This window comes from Bactrocera latifrons, unplaced genomic scaffold (assembly GCF_001853355.1).
Source record: "Bactrocera latifrons isolate USDA-ARS-PBARC rearing strain unplaced genomic scaffold, ASM185335v1 scaffold_99, whole genome shotgun sequence".
Classification (NCBI taxonomy): Eukaryota; Metazoa; Arthropoda; class Insecta; order Diptera; family Tephritidae; genus Bactrocera; species Bactrocera latifrons.
In genome coordinates, this window is record NW_017537700.1 from 1,153,114 (window position 1) to 1,171,931 (window position 18,818).

Below are 18,818 nucleotides of genomic sequence, written 5' to 3' on the forward strand. Positions count from 1 at the left end.
AACTCTATAACTTTTGCAGAAATTCTTCTGATCGGACTACTATAGCCTTACAAAATGACCGATCGCAACCAAGCTCTTGTATGCAATKTATGATTTTATAATTTCGGTACAACCAAAAGTTAATGTTTTTTCGAAYTTAGTATATAGTTTTTTCGAAACGACTGACGACAACAAAAACATTTATTTCTTACCTTTCGCCGATCACCCTAAGATAAATGAACAGCGCATCTTCCTCTTGAATCTACATAGTTATGTATGCGTATATGTACTGTATGTATACTGTAGGTGTAGCCAGCCAGACTGATATACATACATATATGTATATACACATCCAAACATGTGGATATGCTCATATGTAGCAGCAAACATGTTGCCTAACTTTGGCTGAGAAAATGAGCTCAAGTGTCGACGGCGCACTTAATTAACAAATATACAAGCACTTAACATAACCTCAAATGACAGCARCAACAACAATAACAAAAGGCACGAACGCAAGCAGATTCATAAACATACCTACATACATACATTTATAGAGCATATGCATATATAAATGAGGAAGGGTACATACATACATACATACATACACGTGTACATAAGCTCATACAAACGAGACTGTTTGCGAGTTTCCGCACGATGTCCGCTGCAACATTGTTGATAACAACAAAAACCAATATGTATTTGCAATTTCAGCGAAATCATATGGAGAAGAAGAATATGGGAAGCGCAAGCTGATGACAGCAAAGAAAATATAATAATAACAACGGCAATAAAAATAAAGAAAATATTGATAAAAGCAAAAGCAGAAGCAGATGCATGTATGTATGTATGTTGCAATAATGCAAACAAAAATTACAAAMAAACMATAACAATAACAGCAGCAGCGGCGGTAGTGGTAGAGGATGTATTGGAAAAGCCATAGCAGATATAACAGGAGCAAATGAGCGACAACAAACACAAAATGTTGGCGAATGTACAAAAGCAACTAATTTATCGCCTTAGTTTAAAGAGAGTAACCCAGAATAGCAGTAACAATGTGAAAAGCGTGAAATATAACTTATTAACAACAACAAAAAAGCAAAACAAACATAAGCCAATAGTAACAAAAACACCAAGCAGTATATGGCGGCACGCTTYTAACGCATGCATACCAGATTTAYTGCCTAGTGAATATATAYTTTGCTTGCTCACACTGCTGGCGCGCGCTTACAACGTTAGTTCGCACTCGCTCTTACCGTACGCACAGCTCAGGTGCCCTATAGTGCGCTTATATACTAGCGTTGCGCCTATATAGTTGTGTTAACGGTCGCTGCGTGCTGCAAACAGCCGCGCTCTTGCTCGCACAGCAGCGCGCAGGCAAAAAACCTGTCAGACCACTGAGCAGCGACGCAGCGCTKCTAACACTGCAACAACGCGTTTTTCATTGGGTTTGGACACAATTTCAGCCAGCGTGCTGCAGTCAAACTGTGCGGCGCGTGATATGATWTCTAGAGAGCGCTGGTGATTGTGTGCGTGAGAGCGTTTTAGTAGTGCTGCCGTTGCTRCTTTCTCACTTGAAATTGGCAAGCGCGCGAGTGAGCGAACGACTTGGGCAGCTAGGGCCGATATGCTTATGTACAGTCTAAGTGGAAATTCGCGTTGTTCAGTGAAGGCGCGAGGGGCGGGTGCTTCTAACTGGCAGGCGTTTAATGTGCGATCGCATGTGGCGCGGCTATACTCGACGGCGCCGGTCTCAGTTAAACGACGTGGTCGGCCAGAGTAGCAGTGCGAAGAGTTATTGAACGGGCGCGCGCGTCTCTTTTACTTGGAAATTTTTATAGCATTTGACCGACAAAGCAAAACAAAAAAAAAAAACCGATAAAGAAAAAAAAACACAAGCGGTACTTGTATAGTGTATGAATAGTGGCTTGAACAAAGCAGATAGTGTTAGTGAAAAGAAGAACAAGCATGTAAGCTGAAACATTGTGAATTGCCAACGCGTTTCTCAACAACCTATCAATATTTTGTGACGTTTTGCTTATATTACGAGCGCGATTATTGCTGGAGCTGTTGTCGACAGCCACGCGCTTATATGTGTTCGCGTTGTGTTAGTGATTTTTAAAGTGTGTTTATGAWAGTAATAAGCGGCAGCCAACTCAGATTTATGCGCAACTGAACGCTAGCTTGCCGACGGCATTTCATTTGGAAACAACTTTTGATGTGCACATTTTACTCATCAACCGCGGCGTTCCATGTGCGCAACTGAAACAAATTTAGTGGGTGCCAGCTGCCATTGCAGCTTAAGCAAACGTMAACAGTCCAATGTCAACGGTCGCGACCACGCGCGCCACACTCACACAAAACGCATTATCCACGCCTGCKACGCCGACGCTGTCACCCGTGATTTGTGTCAATTCATCAGCATCGCTATCGCCGCGCACGTCGCCACTGAACGGACTAACGCCACACGCGCATACGCGCCCACCCATACTCGATCAGCTGTGCGCGCTGCGTCGACGTCGCATCGATATGCATCCGGATTGTATGCTGTTGCAGGCGCATGGCGTAACAAGTCCGTGTTTGAGCCCGAGCGCCTCTGTTTTGGCAGGTGAGAAGCACAGGCGTYACAGCGACACAATGTCCAGGGAGGCGAGCACGTTAGATGAGGTTGATATGTGCGAATCAATTGATTCAGCTGATGAAATGGATGTGGTGGGCGATGACGAGGGGATTSCTAAGGRGGCGGCTGAGCAAATGCGTTTACGTGAAATTAGTGAATTGGAGGMCAAAACCGCMGCCGCACGCTTAGCCGATGCGGCMGCAATACGCTGCGAAGAGGAAGTGGATACAGAGGCGGATGTGGAAGACGAAAATGACGCATTGAGTCTTTGCAGTGAGGACAGTGAACTGTCCGTGGGTCAGGAAGGCAGCAGCGCCATTGCTGCTGCTTGCCAAACAACACCTAGTTTTTGTGATTTTAACCAGCAGCGCCGCTTGTTGCTCAGCAATGTTGGTAATATGATGGCATTGTGCGCGCCGTCGGCTTTTAGCAGCGTACACGCACCGGCATCAGCGTGCGGCGATGGCAGTGACGCGCGTTCCAGTGCCTCAACGGACGATAATACTATGCAACAGTTGGATGAGGAGAGTGTCGGTAGTGCAACGAGCTCAGCGCTACAGCAACATGTACCGCTGCATGCGCAACCAGCGCCAAGCGCGCTCTTAGACCCGTATGTCGTAGCTAGCGCGCTACGCATGCCTGTGCCGGTGCTGCCGCGCGCCACYAATCATACGGCTAGTTTTCAAACGGAATTTATGCGTAAGTCACACATGTACGCCGAGGAGTTAATGAAGCARCAGATGCAGTTGATGGCGGCGGCGCGCGCYAGCGCGTTTACATTGCGCGGCACAGGCGTTACAGACACACTGACGCCGGATAGACGCGCTTTTACGCACATACCGGGCGTGCCGCAGCCAATGTCCAATTTCGCGGGCATACAATCCCAATTGACGGCCATCACAAAAATGTCACAATTAAGCGCTGCTGCAGCAGCAGCCGCTGTTGCTGTCGCAGCTGTAGCCAATAACAACCAAGCCACGCAACAGCAACAGCAAAATAAAACAAACATACCAAATAGCACGGATACGCTGAACAAATTGAGCGCTTTAACTACGGCGCATACACAACTCTCACCTACAACCGCCAGCGCCGTCTCGAGCCTGAGCCAGTTGCAGGCGCAAATGCAAGCGCATTTTCCCTATGCGCACGCCAATCATACCAATGATAACCTCAACAACAACAACAATCTAAATGAACCAGCGCTTAAATTTAGCATTGACAATATATTAAAAGCAGATTTTGGCCGACGTCTGGCGGAGGGCGCTGCCTGCATGGCTGTGTGTAATAATGTCGCGCGYGCAGCAAAAGCCATCACTACGCATAATAATAGTAGCACTGTGCAGCGCGCGCGTAAAGCGGCAAATACTTTAACCGCTGCTTGCGCCGCCAGTTCCTCTACCGCGATTGACTTAACACATCTCAGCGCTGCGACGTCCACAGCGGCAACCACAGCAGCGTCAGCCGCAACGCTAAACTTCTCACACACACTCGCGAATATTTGCACTAACAGCAGCGACTCGAATAGCACCGCGGTTAGCAGCAGCTTTGGCGCTACTTCTGAGCATGCTAAGTCACCCGCGAACGGCGAGTTAAGTACGGCGGCAGCGAAGTGCACATCGGCGGAGTTTGCCGCGAAGGCGTCGGAAGAGGCGAACAGCAGCGGTAGCGCTGTTAAATCCAGCGGTACAGGCGCGAGCGGCAGCGGTCCCATCGTTTGGCCGGCGTGGGTGTACTGCACGCGTTACAGCGATCGACCCAGTTCAGGTAGGTGCGCTGACTTGTGTTTAACGCAATGTGGGAATGTTTATGTGAAAGTAAAAAAGAAATTTATATATACATATGTATAATCAGATTTTTTTTAAATTTCTRTTTACCTATAATTTTTTGGAAAATTCGGATAATATTTTTTGTCATAATTCTGTATWGTATTATTCGATTTATATGTACAAAGAAGTATATCGTCATCTAAAATGCAAAACAACGTATATATTTAAAAAATGGAAATCGCTGTCAGATATAACAAGCAATATATAACCATTTTAAAACGAAAACTCAAATTTCGTTTCAATATGAGTGTATGATAACCAATATATAACCAATATATAACCACTTTATAACCGAAACACAAATTTTGTTTTAGTAACGTTTTTCTTTCGCCTGTAAATTTCTGACAAGTGACGTTATTTTGCATTTTAGGTGACGATATTCATGTTTTTTCACTTCAAAATAAGAACTTTTAAACAAATGTGGTCAAATGATAGAATAAACTTTGAAAAAAAAACAAAACGCAGACAATTTGGCATGCTTCGGAGCAAATTTTCTACTATTTTCATTGGAATATTATTCCATTGAAGCTTCATCTGTAAGAAAAATTATTGCAAGTTTGTGCTACTTTTTGATGTTTTGGAGGTCCAAATTGACCACAAACCGGTTCAAAACCGGTGACTGAGCTGGCCAGTTTAGTTTTTCGATTAAGCTTTCTGCAAAAAAGCGATTAGCCAGGTGAGATGTTTGCTTGTAGTCGTTATCTTGTTGAAAGGTAAATTATCTACCCCAAATTCATTTTCCTGCACTTATTGTCAAATTTTCGCCATCTACAACTACACAACCTACAGCAAATTGTGAGAAACAGCCCCAAACCCTGAGGGAACTTCCTCCATGTTTTACTAATGATTGTATACATTGTGATTTTAAGCCATCAGAGGGTTTCCACCCCACTTGCTAACCTTTCTTTAACTCCTTAGCTTCCTCCTCCTTCGTTTTTGGATTCATCGGACTAAATTCTTTTATCCCAAAATGTGGTTAGCATATTTATTTAGATATTGTTTTGCATTGAAAGTGTTCGATCAACTCTCTCGATGTAATTTCAGGGGTTTCAGCAACTTTTCTTCGTATAAGTCGCTCAGCGTGTAAGGAAATTTTGTGCCTCGGACCTCCACCGTATTGGGTCTGGTATGTTGTTACTTTTCTTGAAGTTTTCAAAAACCTTTTCTGTCCTTATGATCGAAATTAAATATTTTTTCTTTTTTTTTTTTAAACGTTGCACTTCTCTTCCCATCCTCTAAAATAAAGTTCCAAATTTACTCTGTCTCGATTTTATTTGTTTTCCGTATTTTTCACAAAGAACAAAACAAAAATGTATTTACCATAAAAGAAATTCACTTCATAAATTCGAATTTATGAAACATGTTGTAAAATTCAGTTTTAGCTTGAAAGAWATGAACCAAAACTAAAACTATACTTTCATTTGATGCGCACACATAGGTTCACCAGCGAAAGCAAATCATTCCCGATCGTGAAAATATTTTTTGCGTATAAATAATAAGTGCAAATTTTACTTCAACTGTTGATTTACATAACGGTGCATCTTCATGGTATGCTTTATGAATTTATTCGTAAGAGAAAATGTAGGAAGTAAATGAATGCTTTGAGGTTACTGCTATGTAATATATTGTATTATATTTATTTATACTTTCATTTGATCACTACTGTATATAAATAAACAAAATGAGTTCCTAATTACAAAMATTTTTTTTCCATAAAAAATTTTAATTTTTAAAAAAATTGCAATTTTATCTAGACCAGCGTGGATAATTTTTGAACGCCAAAAAAATTATAGTAGCATGAAACCGCTTTGAAACCACAGATAAAATAATAAAAATGTAAGAAAAATTAATTTACTGTCGATCTGAGGTCGGGAAGGAAGACGCGGGGCGTGGTTGAATTTTTATAGGTTAAAAACGGTTTATCGCAATTTCCCACAAAAGTATGAGTCCTATAAAAAAAGTAATACGGGAAAGTTTTAGGAAATTAAAAAATCTACAGCTTTTGTATCAACACCTCAAAATATATGTGAAAAAGTTGTTGGGGTTTTTATTTCGTCAGCAGAAATGCAAAACAACATATCATCAGAAAAATCTATTATTTGTTATTATTAATTATTTATTGCTTACGATTCATAACATCATATTAAAATATGTAGCTTAAAATTTTCTGCTGCCGCTGTCAGATATAACCAATATATATAACCATTTTTTTAACCCAAACTCCAATTTTCTTTCAATATGAATGGTTATATCGTATTTTCTTCGCCTTAAACTTATGAAAAGTGATGCTACGTTATGTAGCAGTTTAGGTGACGACAAATACATAGACACTATTGACCTTTTCTTTTTATTAACTTGAACTTGTATAAGATGTTTCATTCAAAGTTAAGGGACAGATGCTATACGAGTAAGCGGTCGAAATACTGCTACATGAATTTGTATTCAAATATTGTCACCTCAAACTCTCAATAAATTCGAATATGAGTATTTATTATTTATACAGTTAATTGCACAATTTGAAGGCTTAGGTGAGTTTGAAATTTCAAAAAAAAAAAAAAAAAAAAAATTTTTTAATGTTCTCCCAAAATTTGAAAGAGATCCAAGTAAAATTCTAAGAGATCGGCACTTATGAAGTTCGGCCCATCAGACCACGTGAGTGTAGCCCACCAACTTAAAATGAGTTTTTCTCAAAACTCTGTTTTTGAAGTCGGTGACACGATTTCTCGAAAAGTTGTGGACCGATTTAGTTCGAATTATGTACACATCTTTAAAATAACATTATTTAGTTATTGAACGAAGGTTGTTTTTTTTTGTTTCATTACAAGTTATTTTTTTAAGCCAATAAATGGCGAAAATTTGAACTGAAATTTTGTGTTCCAAGTCTGAGAAAAAAAGAAAAAGTACTTACGGAATAGTTTTCATTTTTTMTTTTAAATGAAACAATAATAAGTTATGCAGTTCACGGGCAGAGCACTTTTTGTGAGACACCCAGGGAGATGAGGTCTCAGCCACTGAATTTTCAACATTTTTATACAAAAATTTCAGGAGACATTGTTCTAATATGTACCTTTAATACGCCATTTTATAATTTTAAAATTTACCTTTTTTTGTAACTCAGAAACCCACCAAACCACTTAAGCTTCTGCTTTGATTTATAATCAAGTTATAACCAAAATTCACAATTTCGTTCAAAATGAGCACTTTCTATTTTATATCGTGTGTTTACTTCTTCTGTAAAATGTGAAAAATGATGTTATGTTATTTTCCAATTTACGATATTTAAATATAATAACTAATATTAATATAATGACATTATACCTAACATGACATTATACCTAACATGACATGTAATGAATTATACACTAATTTAAAGTCATGTTACGACTGTTATGTTAGAGACTGTTTCTTGCTAATTTTAGGCTGCTAAAGCCGAAAATGATGGTAAAAATTTTCTAACACCTAWGAGATTTTTTATGTTGTAGCTAAGGGGGCTATTACTAATTACTAAAATAATAAAAATAGCTGTATGTGTTGGAAAATTGTTGAACACAAATCCGTAATAAGTACACCTCAAATAGCGCACAGATCTCGAAGCACATCAGTCGCAGATTTCTTTCAGATTTGTTGAGTAGTGCTATTAAACCAAAAATTCAAATAATCCGTGTTAATTTCGAGTGCAAGCTTTTATTTTAGCGTTATTATTAAATAATATAAGGGAATGAAATGGGAAATTTCATTGCGTATGCRGGAAATAGTCTACTCATCCTGCTGAACAATTTTGGTTCTAAACCCGATTTCGCAAAAGCTAGTCTTTTAGGTGAAGTTTCATTTTTCGGAATTTTAAAAATTTCTTCGTCAGCTTGAGATATATGTAAGAATAAAATTTAACGCATAAGTACATTTCAATATTCTACTCATCATTTCGCGAAATCGGACTGATCGGACAACTATATCATATATCTCCCATACTACCGTTCATTCGCATATTTTATAAGGAAAATAAGGAAAATCAAACTACTATAACATAGATATCTTATACAAAGCATTATACCTCAAAAAAGTTTGTATAAACGTTATATGTATTGCATACATACATGCATACATATATATATGTATATGACAGTGCTACCACACAGCCTACTTTGAGGCTGCGAAGCGCCATCCTTTCGTRGTTGTCGCACTTGAAAGTGAAGTATGTGTTTCTCTATTCTCTATTTAACGCAAACCCAAGCGCAGCTAATTAAAAGYTTACGCGCATCAAATAATCATAACACTCAAACACGCATACATGCGCCATATATGGCGCATAGAAAAGGCAATAGTCCCAAAAACAACAAACAAACAATAAGTGGTTAAGCAATAAATAATACAACAAACGGCTGTGGTAGCGGTAGAACAACAAAATTACATGGTGCGAACAACCCCTGGTAAATATGTGTGTATGTACATATATGTTTGCATATCTTTATGCCTATGTGTGTGTGTGTGGTTCGGCAACACCTTTCGAAAGTTAAGAGAGCGCGCAGCTGCTACTTCTTATATGCGCTTTTATATGTAGGTGTGTGTGTGTGTGAGTGTTGCCACTGCGTTTAATAAATGTCAGGGGTCGCAAACWTACGCACACWTAYGCAACTTGCTCACATAAACAGCCATTTGCGCATTGAACGCMTCAAAAGTAAACCACACTCSTMTATATTTATATACATATGTACATACATAGATGRCWKGTATRTATGCAYATATGTGTATCAACTGATAATTTATGTACTCATGTTTGTACATTTGTTTACATACATACTCTAGCCACATCATTTAAGCTCATTATGCTAAGCAAACACTTATCAAGTACGACTTACGTAACTGCTGTCTTCCCCTAAATACCACTAGTTGTTGTTGCGGCTAGCACTCAACCACTTTGTACTTTGTACTTTCCACAAGTTTCATTTTCCTCCCTCACTTGCGCACTCTCACGCCGCTTTTCTTGTTTTCTGTCAAACGCTTACAATTATGGGTGCTTATGAATTTATTTTATGACACCGCAGAGTATTCGCATTTTGGTTGACTCATCCTGCCGGCTTTCTAGCTTATCCCTAATAAACCCAAATTGGCGTTGGACCACTAAAAGCTACGTCAAGCTCATATAAGTATATATRGAGTATGTGTGCGTGTGGTTACCTCGGTGTGGCAACTCGTAAAGTGGTGTTGAGAGTGGATAATTGTTTTTGACTTGTGATTTTTCAGTCGTTAAGGTTCCATGGTGGGGAGCTAATGTTTTTGTGCCCAAATTATGTGTGTGTGTGTGTGTGTGTGTTTGTATTCATTTGAGTATGTGTGCATATGTGTTTGTATTTCTGTTTCTTGTTGTTAATTTCACAGCACTTTGTCAGTTGGCGAAACCTTCTCGTTGGGTTGGACGGTATTTGGGGCCAAATAGCACTCATTAAGTGTAGTGTTTGCGAGTGTTAGTTGGTATGCAAGGAATGTGTTATGATTTATAACCTCGATTGTGTTGAGTAGAGATTTTTAGCACTTCAAAATTATTTTGTGTGTTATAAGAGCGAGCAATTATCTCGAGTATTTGTTCTATGCGAAAAATGTTTGCTTTAAATTCGTTTTTAAATAGATATTTTGGGTTTTTGAATATGTATTAATTATTTTCAAAACACAYTGTCACAAAATGTAACTGGGAAATTGTTAATAAAAAGCAAAATATTTAGTTATTAMTTTCAATTTTTTTTTCGCTTTCAAAGTAAATGTAATACACTTATGCCAACGATTTCGCCAGTCCTCGCTAACACTTTTCATGAGCACTTTTGGGGATGACCTTCTGTGAATTGTGTTGTATCTCTTCGGTTGACTGACAACGGATTCCACGAAGCGGCAATTTCAGTTTCGAGAACAAGAAAAATTAACATTGAGTCAAATCTGGTGTATACGGTAATTGATCGATGGTATTCATTGCTTTTTTTGGCTTTAAATTTGGTCACAACCGTGGCTCGAATATGATGTTCTTTTACAATTCCGGAAGTTTTTGACGGATGTTCTCACGTAAACGCCTCAATATAGGCAAATAAACTCTTTATTGCCTGTCTGTCTCCCCTGAACAAATTCATGTTGCACCAAACCACGAAAGTCGAAAAGAACAATAAGCATCACTTTGATTTTTGACCGGCATTGGCGCAATTTTTTTTTGGCTTCGGCTCGTTTTTTTCCTTCCATTCCGATGATTGTTGACTTGTTTGCATGTCAAACTTATAGACCTATGATTTATCAGTATTTATATTGCTCTCCATGAATGTGGGATCGCAAAGACACTTGTTTACTTTGCTTTATCGGAGCGAGTCGAACAACAACGCGTTTGAGACCAAAAATAACCACAAAAATCATTTGAACGAGTCGCGAGAGATGTTGTGTTCTCTAGCCATCTCTCCAGCACTTTCATGACGATTTTCAGGCACTATAACTTTTACTTTTTTTAAATTTCTCATCAGCCGAAGAAGTCGTAGGCTGTAAAAAACGGGGCATGTCTTCAACGATCTCTCGACCGTCTTCCTATTTTTATCTTGTAGAATAATTTTTAACTTTTACGGAATTTGCGGGAAACTTATCGTGCCATGATCTAAACACTCGGTGAAAATTTCAATTTCGAATAAAAAAATCTAAAGTCAAATGATCACATTTAAAAAAAAGGCCACTGGCTTTATATTTGTGGAAGTCTTTACTTTCTGATAGTATCAAAAATGTATATGATATATATGTAATATTTTTTCAGTATAAACTCGGCTCTGAAAGCTCAGAAAATGTAAAATAATCAATAAAAGTAGTAAAAGAGAACATAATCAACTTCAAACGGTGACAAATTATCAATGAAGAACCTACTTCTAATCCTCTGTATGTAATAATCTCATGGCAGCAAACATGTTCGTTCTGGAAAATTTAAATTTTTGGGAAACCAAATCTTCACACATGTACATGTCCCACATGTGTGGGATAAAAAATGTCATTTGCTTCAAACAGCAGTTTCGATGTGAAATAGAAGATTGCGAAATATTCAAAATGATTTTGTTTGTAGAACACCTTAACTGAAATCATTCGATTTGTTAAGATGGAATCATTCGATTTCGACAAAATCACAACAATTTCATTCGTTCACTAAAATTTGTCTGTTAGAGATTTTTCGTTCTCAATAAACACTTAGAATAACACAATTGCTTTTTACTAAACTGCCTCATATACCCGACTACAAGTAGCGTTTCTCGAATATATTCGCCAAAAAAATATACTCAAAATTCCTCATGTCAACATAAATTTATTTTCAACTTGTTCGATAGTCAGTCGATTTTACAATCACTTATATACTTTTTTTATTAAACATTTGCAAATACACACATATATATTTTGTCGTTCATTCGATTAATTAACCCAAGTAGCGTGAGTTGTCAATTGGCAGCAGCCAAAGTTGCATATTCCTCAATACATAAATATTCCGGTACTAAACCAATGAAAACATAAAAAATTTTGACGACTCTCATTTTAGTTTATTGCCATTTTAATTGGCAGTTGGCGCGTTTTATGCCGCACATCTGCATTTTTCGGTGTGTCGAAATTTTGCATTTTTGATTGCATTTAATTGCGACAATATCATACTCGAACAAAACCAACAACAAAGTTAAGTCTCATAAAAACATTTCACGATAAAGCCAAACAATTTGGCAATTCAAGAAAGGAAAAAAAAAAATTTGTACTAAAAAAAGAGACGTATCATGTAAGATGCAGTATTAGATATAGACTAAGGAATTTGTGACTAAAAGTGAATTAAAATAATTTTAACTGTTGAGTGCACTAAATTATTTTGTGTGATATTCTAGTCTTAATGGCCGAATTTCGTGCGTTTTTTGAAATTTGCTAAAGAGCAAGCTTTTGATCTTTTTACTATCCATTTGTAAATTTTTCTTGAAGAGTACATAAAATTAAATAATAATAAAAAAAAAACGGAAAAATTTTCGTTGAGTAGATAAAAAGGGCTGTGTCCACGTTGCCATGATTTCTACCTTTGTGAAAAATAAAACATTGATGAGTTCTTGATTAGCACGAATATCTCAAGAAGCTATGAAACTGAAAAATAAAATTTTTTAAACGTTCGTGGCTTAACAATACAGGTCGATTTCTTCATAATTTTTTTAGTTTTGTCGAATTTTTTAAAAATATTTATTACAAATTTAAATTTTTTGYTGCTTCATGTGATAGASACATATGTATGTATATACATATAGAAGTAAATCGACTGATTAGAACTTAAAATATCGGGGCAACCGCATCAAAAACGTAATTTTGAGAAAAGCGGATTTTAAAGTTCGTTAAAGTCCAGTTGCCATGACACTAAAACGGCTATAACTTCGGAAATAATTCGAACTTTGAAAAATCCTTTTAGGGAGACATTTTTCGAATAAGAAAGAAATTTAAAAATTAGTTTTTTGATAGCAGCAGTTTAAATATTCATTTTTGATTTTTTTATGATCACCCTATGCATAAATACGTGCATATACATACATATAATTTTTGATGAAACTGTCGGCAAAATACAATTTTTCTCAAAGGGAGTAAAAAACATATGTATACATACATACATATGTATATATACAATTTCCACAAAACTCTGCCGCCTTCAGCTTGGCTCAGCGCTTAATCGACTTAATGGCCGTTTCAACACTTTTAGGCAGCCACCGCTARAGGAAATATGAGAAAAAAACTTAACTCGAAACTTCAACACTTATCACACTCACCGTAATTGAGCATTTCTCCGCYGTAGACAGACTTGGACTTGGTCTAGGGCTTGCAAAAAAAAAGACTGACAATAAATTAGGCAAAATGTTGCACTTGTTGTTGCTGTACGACTTCTGGCTCTGGCGACCGCTAAAATGATGCAGCAATTACCTTTTTTCCACTGCTCCGTGAAAAAAGTAGACAACACGGTGGCGGCCATGGCGAATCGGCATTTCATTGTATTGAGGGAGTAGCCATGAAGTGACTAAGGTGCAACTAGATACATATGTATGTATATAGCATAGGTATATAAGTAAATATGTGCATAGGTGGTAATAGCGTACAAAAAAAAAAAAAAAATGGTTTTGTTTGTAGCAGAGCGTAACGGAAGTTGGAAAATTGCGCAATTGGGAAAATTGAAAATCGTTTGTTTACTTTTGGTAGCCACTGTTCCAGTGTGGCGGGGAAATTGCTTAATGACGAACACTTTGCGAATGGAAAATTGTGCCCAGCAAAATGTCGAGCGGAGAYAATGTAGCGGTAAGGTGCATGGAATAGTCGCAGTTGTGGTTCAAGGTGCCCTTGTCCGTGAGCGTGGGGCATTTCAATTGCTTGGCAGCGGTAATTTTAAAGTAKCTGCACATTTGCACGGTTTGTTTGCACAACCAAGTGTGGCAGTGACAGKTGGAAATGTTGCTCTTTAAAATGGTTGGAAAATGGAAGCGAACAGTTTCGCATAAAGTGGATGAGAAAATGGTCTAAACTAGCTAGGGTGTATTATATGTGTTCTTATGTGGTATGTTGAAATCATTTTCTTTCTTTAAGYAAAATGTTGAGAGAAAATTTTAGGRAAATGCTGGTTGATARGCATTACTCGTTGTGAACGGAGGTATTCACTACCGCAAGAAATGATCTTTCCTTTACTCACAGGTTCCATCTTACAACTAGAGTTAGACCAGTATTTACATAATAAACAACAAGCTTACAAATTCAAATAWAATGTCAACACGTCAGAGTTGCACGTGACTGATATAATGTTCCTACGTATGATGTTCTGACAAACGGAGCAGGCTCGCCGAAGAACAAAGTAAGAAGCCCAACTCCCATAACCCCTAGAGGGAATTTACATCACTTCATACGCAGCTGTTGGTGCGATATTGACGTCAGGCAATGGATTTGTTGTCATGTATGCAACAGTAAACATTTGCCTTACCTAGTTTCTCCCTTCTTTTCTGCAAGAAGCCTGACACTCTTACTCAGTCCATCCACAATGAGCATATTCACGAACTGGACGAAGGAGTACACAGTGGATCTTAATATCACAGTCGATTGCATTGAAATTCGGATAGGAAACAGCCTGAAGAACCCTAAGGCTTCTTTATGCTTCTTCACGCAAACGATTATTGCCAAAGTRCAGAGCAGCAATAAAATCTTCGAGYCGCTAGTCGCCAGCACCTGAGGAAGGAATAAAGAAGCGTTGCAGGCAACATACATAGGATATTAATGAAATTCTTTATTACTGTGAAAGTACATTCGATGSCATCATGTATAGAGCTCGAWTTCTTTTGCATGGCCACCACGGCCACACTTGCAGAAATCCAGAGCTGAGCCTAATTTTTGACGATACTGCTGCAATTTCACGTTYGATATTCGTACAAAGTTCATCAATCGTCGCACATGACGTACATAGCTCCACARGAAATAGTCTAACGGCGTCAAATCGCACGATCGAGGCGGCCRATTGACTTTACCATTTCGTGAGATGGAACGTTCACCAAACTTGATTTTCAATAAATCGATTGTGACATTCGCCTAAATGAACAAATATTAGCAAATATAAGAGAAGAAAAGAAATTTGAGGTTAATTAAATTCAGTTCACTTACATGTGGATAATTTCGTGTCCTTGACGTTCGTTCAATTTTATCAGCTATTATTATATGTAAACAACAACTAAAATTTAGTAAAAATTTCTTTTGAAAATTGAATTTCTATAACCAAACTAATCTCCACGCATATTAATGCCAAATTAATAACCCACTGAATATATATAGCATTCAATGTGTTGTAAGTTAATTTCGCACGAATCGATGCCCTACCTTCCACATGCAGTGCCACCTTTGCACGTTGTGTCATGTGGCGCATTTTGTTGTTGCCGCACATGCTTGCCACTATGGCACATACGCTTGTAAAGTCTAGTTCTATTTTGCCAATTATTATTGCGTTTTCGTTATGATTGTTGTTTTGTTTTTGCTGTAGTCGTTATTGCTGTTGACGTTTGCAACTGCGTATTGCGGTTAAATTATCTGGCCGCTGCTGTCGCTGAAAATGACATTTTAATGAAATGTTCAAAGTTTAGTTGCAGATGTTTTTATTGTTATTGGCGTTTTTTTTTCTTTGCCTCAATTCGTTTATTTGCTGTCATGCGCCATATTTGTCGGTTAAATGAAAAATTAAATACCTCACTTAATAATTACGCACTCGGCCATATGTATGCATTTCTGTATTTATTGCTGTGTGTGTGTGTGCAGTTGCCTTTGTGTTGGCAGTTCAATGTGTTTGCAAGGTGAAACGCTATAATTGGCTGGCGGAGTGACATTTTTATTTGCAAAATGCTGTGCAAAGAAATGTTAAAATTTGTTTTCTTTATATATATATGTATACGAGTAAGTGTGGCACTAAGTTTATGTGCATTTGGAAGAAGATTCCTCGTCGGGGTACTGTATTTTAGTCTAGTTTCGGGTCTCATTCTGCCTTTTCGTTGCTTGGCGYGGMGGGTAGTGTGTGGAATACTTTCAGAGCTGGAGTGTTTTCATCCATTCGGACGACATGAACTAGGCTGCGTAGCCGCCGTCTCTTAATTCGCAGAACTCTGTCAATTCAATGCGGTATTCGTTGTTGCCAATGCGTAATGGAACATAAATCTGCCGCAGAACCTATCTTTCGAAGACTTGTAACGTCGACCTATCAGATGTTGGAATCGTTCGTGCGTCTGCAAGGGCTGATGAGGGACTTGTGTAGTTTGATCTTTGTTTGTCGAGAGAGGACTTTACTTCTCAATTGCCTACTCAGTCCGAAGTAGCACCTGTTGGTAAGAATTATTCTGCGTCGGATTTCCAGGCTGACATTGATGATGGTGTTTACACTAGTTAAAAGRCAGACGAAATTATCAACGCCTTCGAAGTTATGCCTGTGAACAGTGACATGGGAGCCAAGTGGCGAGTGTTACGACTTTTTGTTTTTGAGATTTTTCGTCTTRTGCTCGTTCACTACCAGACTCATTTTGTTGCAGATAACGTGATGCATATTTCTTCAAAACTAGTCAATGGGAAACGCTCATTAATGATTTTTTCGGGTCTGCATTGGAAGTGTTGATGTGGACGACGGCCCTTGTTACAATTTATTTAATGAAAGAAACTTTTGTGAACGCATTCTCTAGCYTGGCGTGCGTGTCGCGTGGCCTCCAAGGTCACCGCTTCACTATTTTTGTGGGTTTATTTAAAGTCGCTGTTCTACGCGGATAATCCTGAGATGACGGCCTGGMAAAGAATATGATCGGCGSGATATTGCTGACATACGSCACCGACTGAAACCRAAAAGTGTTTGAAAATTAGGCTTACCGGTTGGAATTTATTCKAGTAACTCACGGCGGYCACTTGCCTGAAATCATTTTTTACATATAATAAAGTTAATTTCATGGCCATAAAATAAAATTTCAAACGTTTTAGACTTCATGAAAACCACATGTCTATAAGAGTCAACCGCTACTTAGAGTCGATTAAATGTCGCATGTCGCAGTAGATGAGAAGCTTTACGATAGAATTTGCCATGTTTGTTTGCTCCTGCATGCCTCAAGAAGGCGCATCCTCTGATCCGTGTCCGGCGTCTGGAGCTCACTATCACAGATTGATATTTAGTGTTTTTAAAATATAAAGTATTTACCTTTTGGCATCTTTTCTGTGAGATAGCTTGAGAGAYTCCATTAAAATTGTCGAAATCAAAGAAGACTTACCTTAATGGAAATTATTAAAAAGTTCAAAGTTTTAAAAAGGACGGATATGCACGTTGGACATTTAGGTGGGTCTCCATGCTTTCTTCGACTGCAAAGCGGGGTGTATTAGCTGGTGGTAATTCTTAATATTATCTAGCAAGTCTAGCAAGTTTTTTTGGAGATTTTCTCAAAAGAATACTGGTGTGAAAAATGTTTCCTCAAAAATCTGTGGCATAAGTCAACCATTCCAGGAAAATTTTAGCTAATGCAAGACTTTTTAAAGATTATAGCGATTATGCGATTTTTTTGTTGATATGACTCTAAGAGCCCACGAAAAGATCGTTTTTCCTTGATATTGCAGACGGGACTTTGATAACACTAAAGGCAGTGTCCCCGGCTGGAAAACTTAATCAACTTTGGTCCGTAAAATTATGAAAGTTCAATATGATGAAAGTAAAATAAATACACTTCTGTATATGTAGTTTATAGTGGTTGCTTCATAGCTCAACTTGCAAGAAGTTTTCCCACACAAAGTTATTCTCCTCATCATCCGTACTGAGACAAAGTCAGACAGAGATATCCGATTSTCAGCAATTGAATAAGAGGAAATGAAATTATTTAATAAAGTGAATTGTAATTCGCAAAAATTAATCAAGTAGCACTGTACACACATTTATCGATAGTATAAATACATATATACTAGTGTGGGTAACAAAAAACAATACACGGTTATTTACATATGTAAATGATCAGGATAAGACAAGTTGATATATATTATATGTTGTCTCTTTGTCTGTCTGTTCAAAAAGGTGAGGACGAGTTCGTRGATGGCGGTARTCGAACCACTGMMAAGCCCACAACTCATCGCTCATGGMCTCTGAATTTACTGACCGTTGTGCCACAGATGACGCTCACAGAAGACATCTTTGGTTACATCGTCCCTTTTCTTCCGTCGGGGCGTGGGCACAAATCAGCGATATGTGTATGTATGAAGAACCTCGCTTTGACGCGGATTGTGGCTAGATGTTCATTCACCGTAGTGAAACCAAACTAGCGCTTCTTTATACGGCCACTAGTAAAATTGGGGTCGACTCAGAAGAGGGATCCTGAGTGAGGATAAATCATCAAATTAAATTAAAATAAATAAAAAAGTAAATTCCACAAGGACCTATTCGTCTCAGTCCTTGTCCCGCCCATCGAGGACATCACCCAGCTGGGCAGCGGCACCTTCCCAATTAAGGGACCGGACATTCCAGGTGAATGTCCTCAATTCGTAGTCCTTATTGCGTATGTCATGGTCGTCATCAAAAGGAGGGGTCTCTCATCCGAGGCTGGTTAGTATCTTTTCATTGGGGGTGTTTTTTTTACGTGGCGTATCCCAAAAACAGCGCACAACCATATGTAGAGGATGTTTCGCCTTCTCACTTTAGCTCGCTTTCAAACGGATGTTTTTTAGCTACCCAGAGGATACTTGATCTATATGTGTCTTGAGCCATATGTAAAATAACCGTTTCTGGCCACTTCCAAAGTCTATAARATAGATAAAATCGGGTCGACTATCATATTTTATTTAAACAATTTYTTCTCCACCTGCGAAAAAATACATTCCTTTGTTAGCCACCCCTATAAACATTTGTATACAGG

The 18,818-nt window shown here is 38.1% G+C and overlaps 1 protein-coding gene across 1 annotated transcript in view; it reads left to right on the top strand.

The window, feature by feature from the left end:
• Positions 1-1,754: 1,754 nt before the first annotated feature.
• Positions 1,755-18,818, top strand: part of LOC108977992 — a 36,748-nt gene continuing 19,684 nt past the window's right edge. The window contains 2 exon segments of the mRNA XM_018948017.1: positions 1,755-4,360; positions 11,070-11,164. Of these exon segments, the coding sequence (XP_018803562.1) occupies positions 2,299-4,360; positions 11,070-11,164 (2,157 nt within the window). The 5' untranslated portion in view covers positions 1,755-2,298.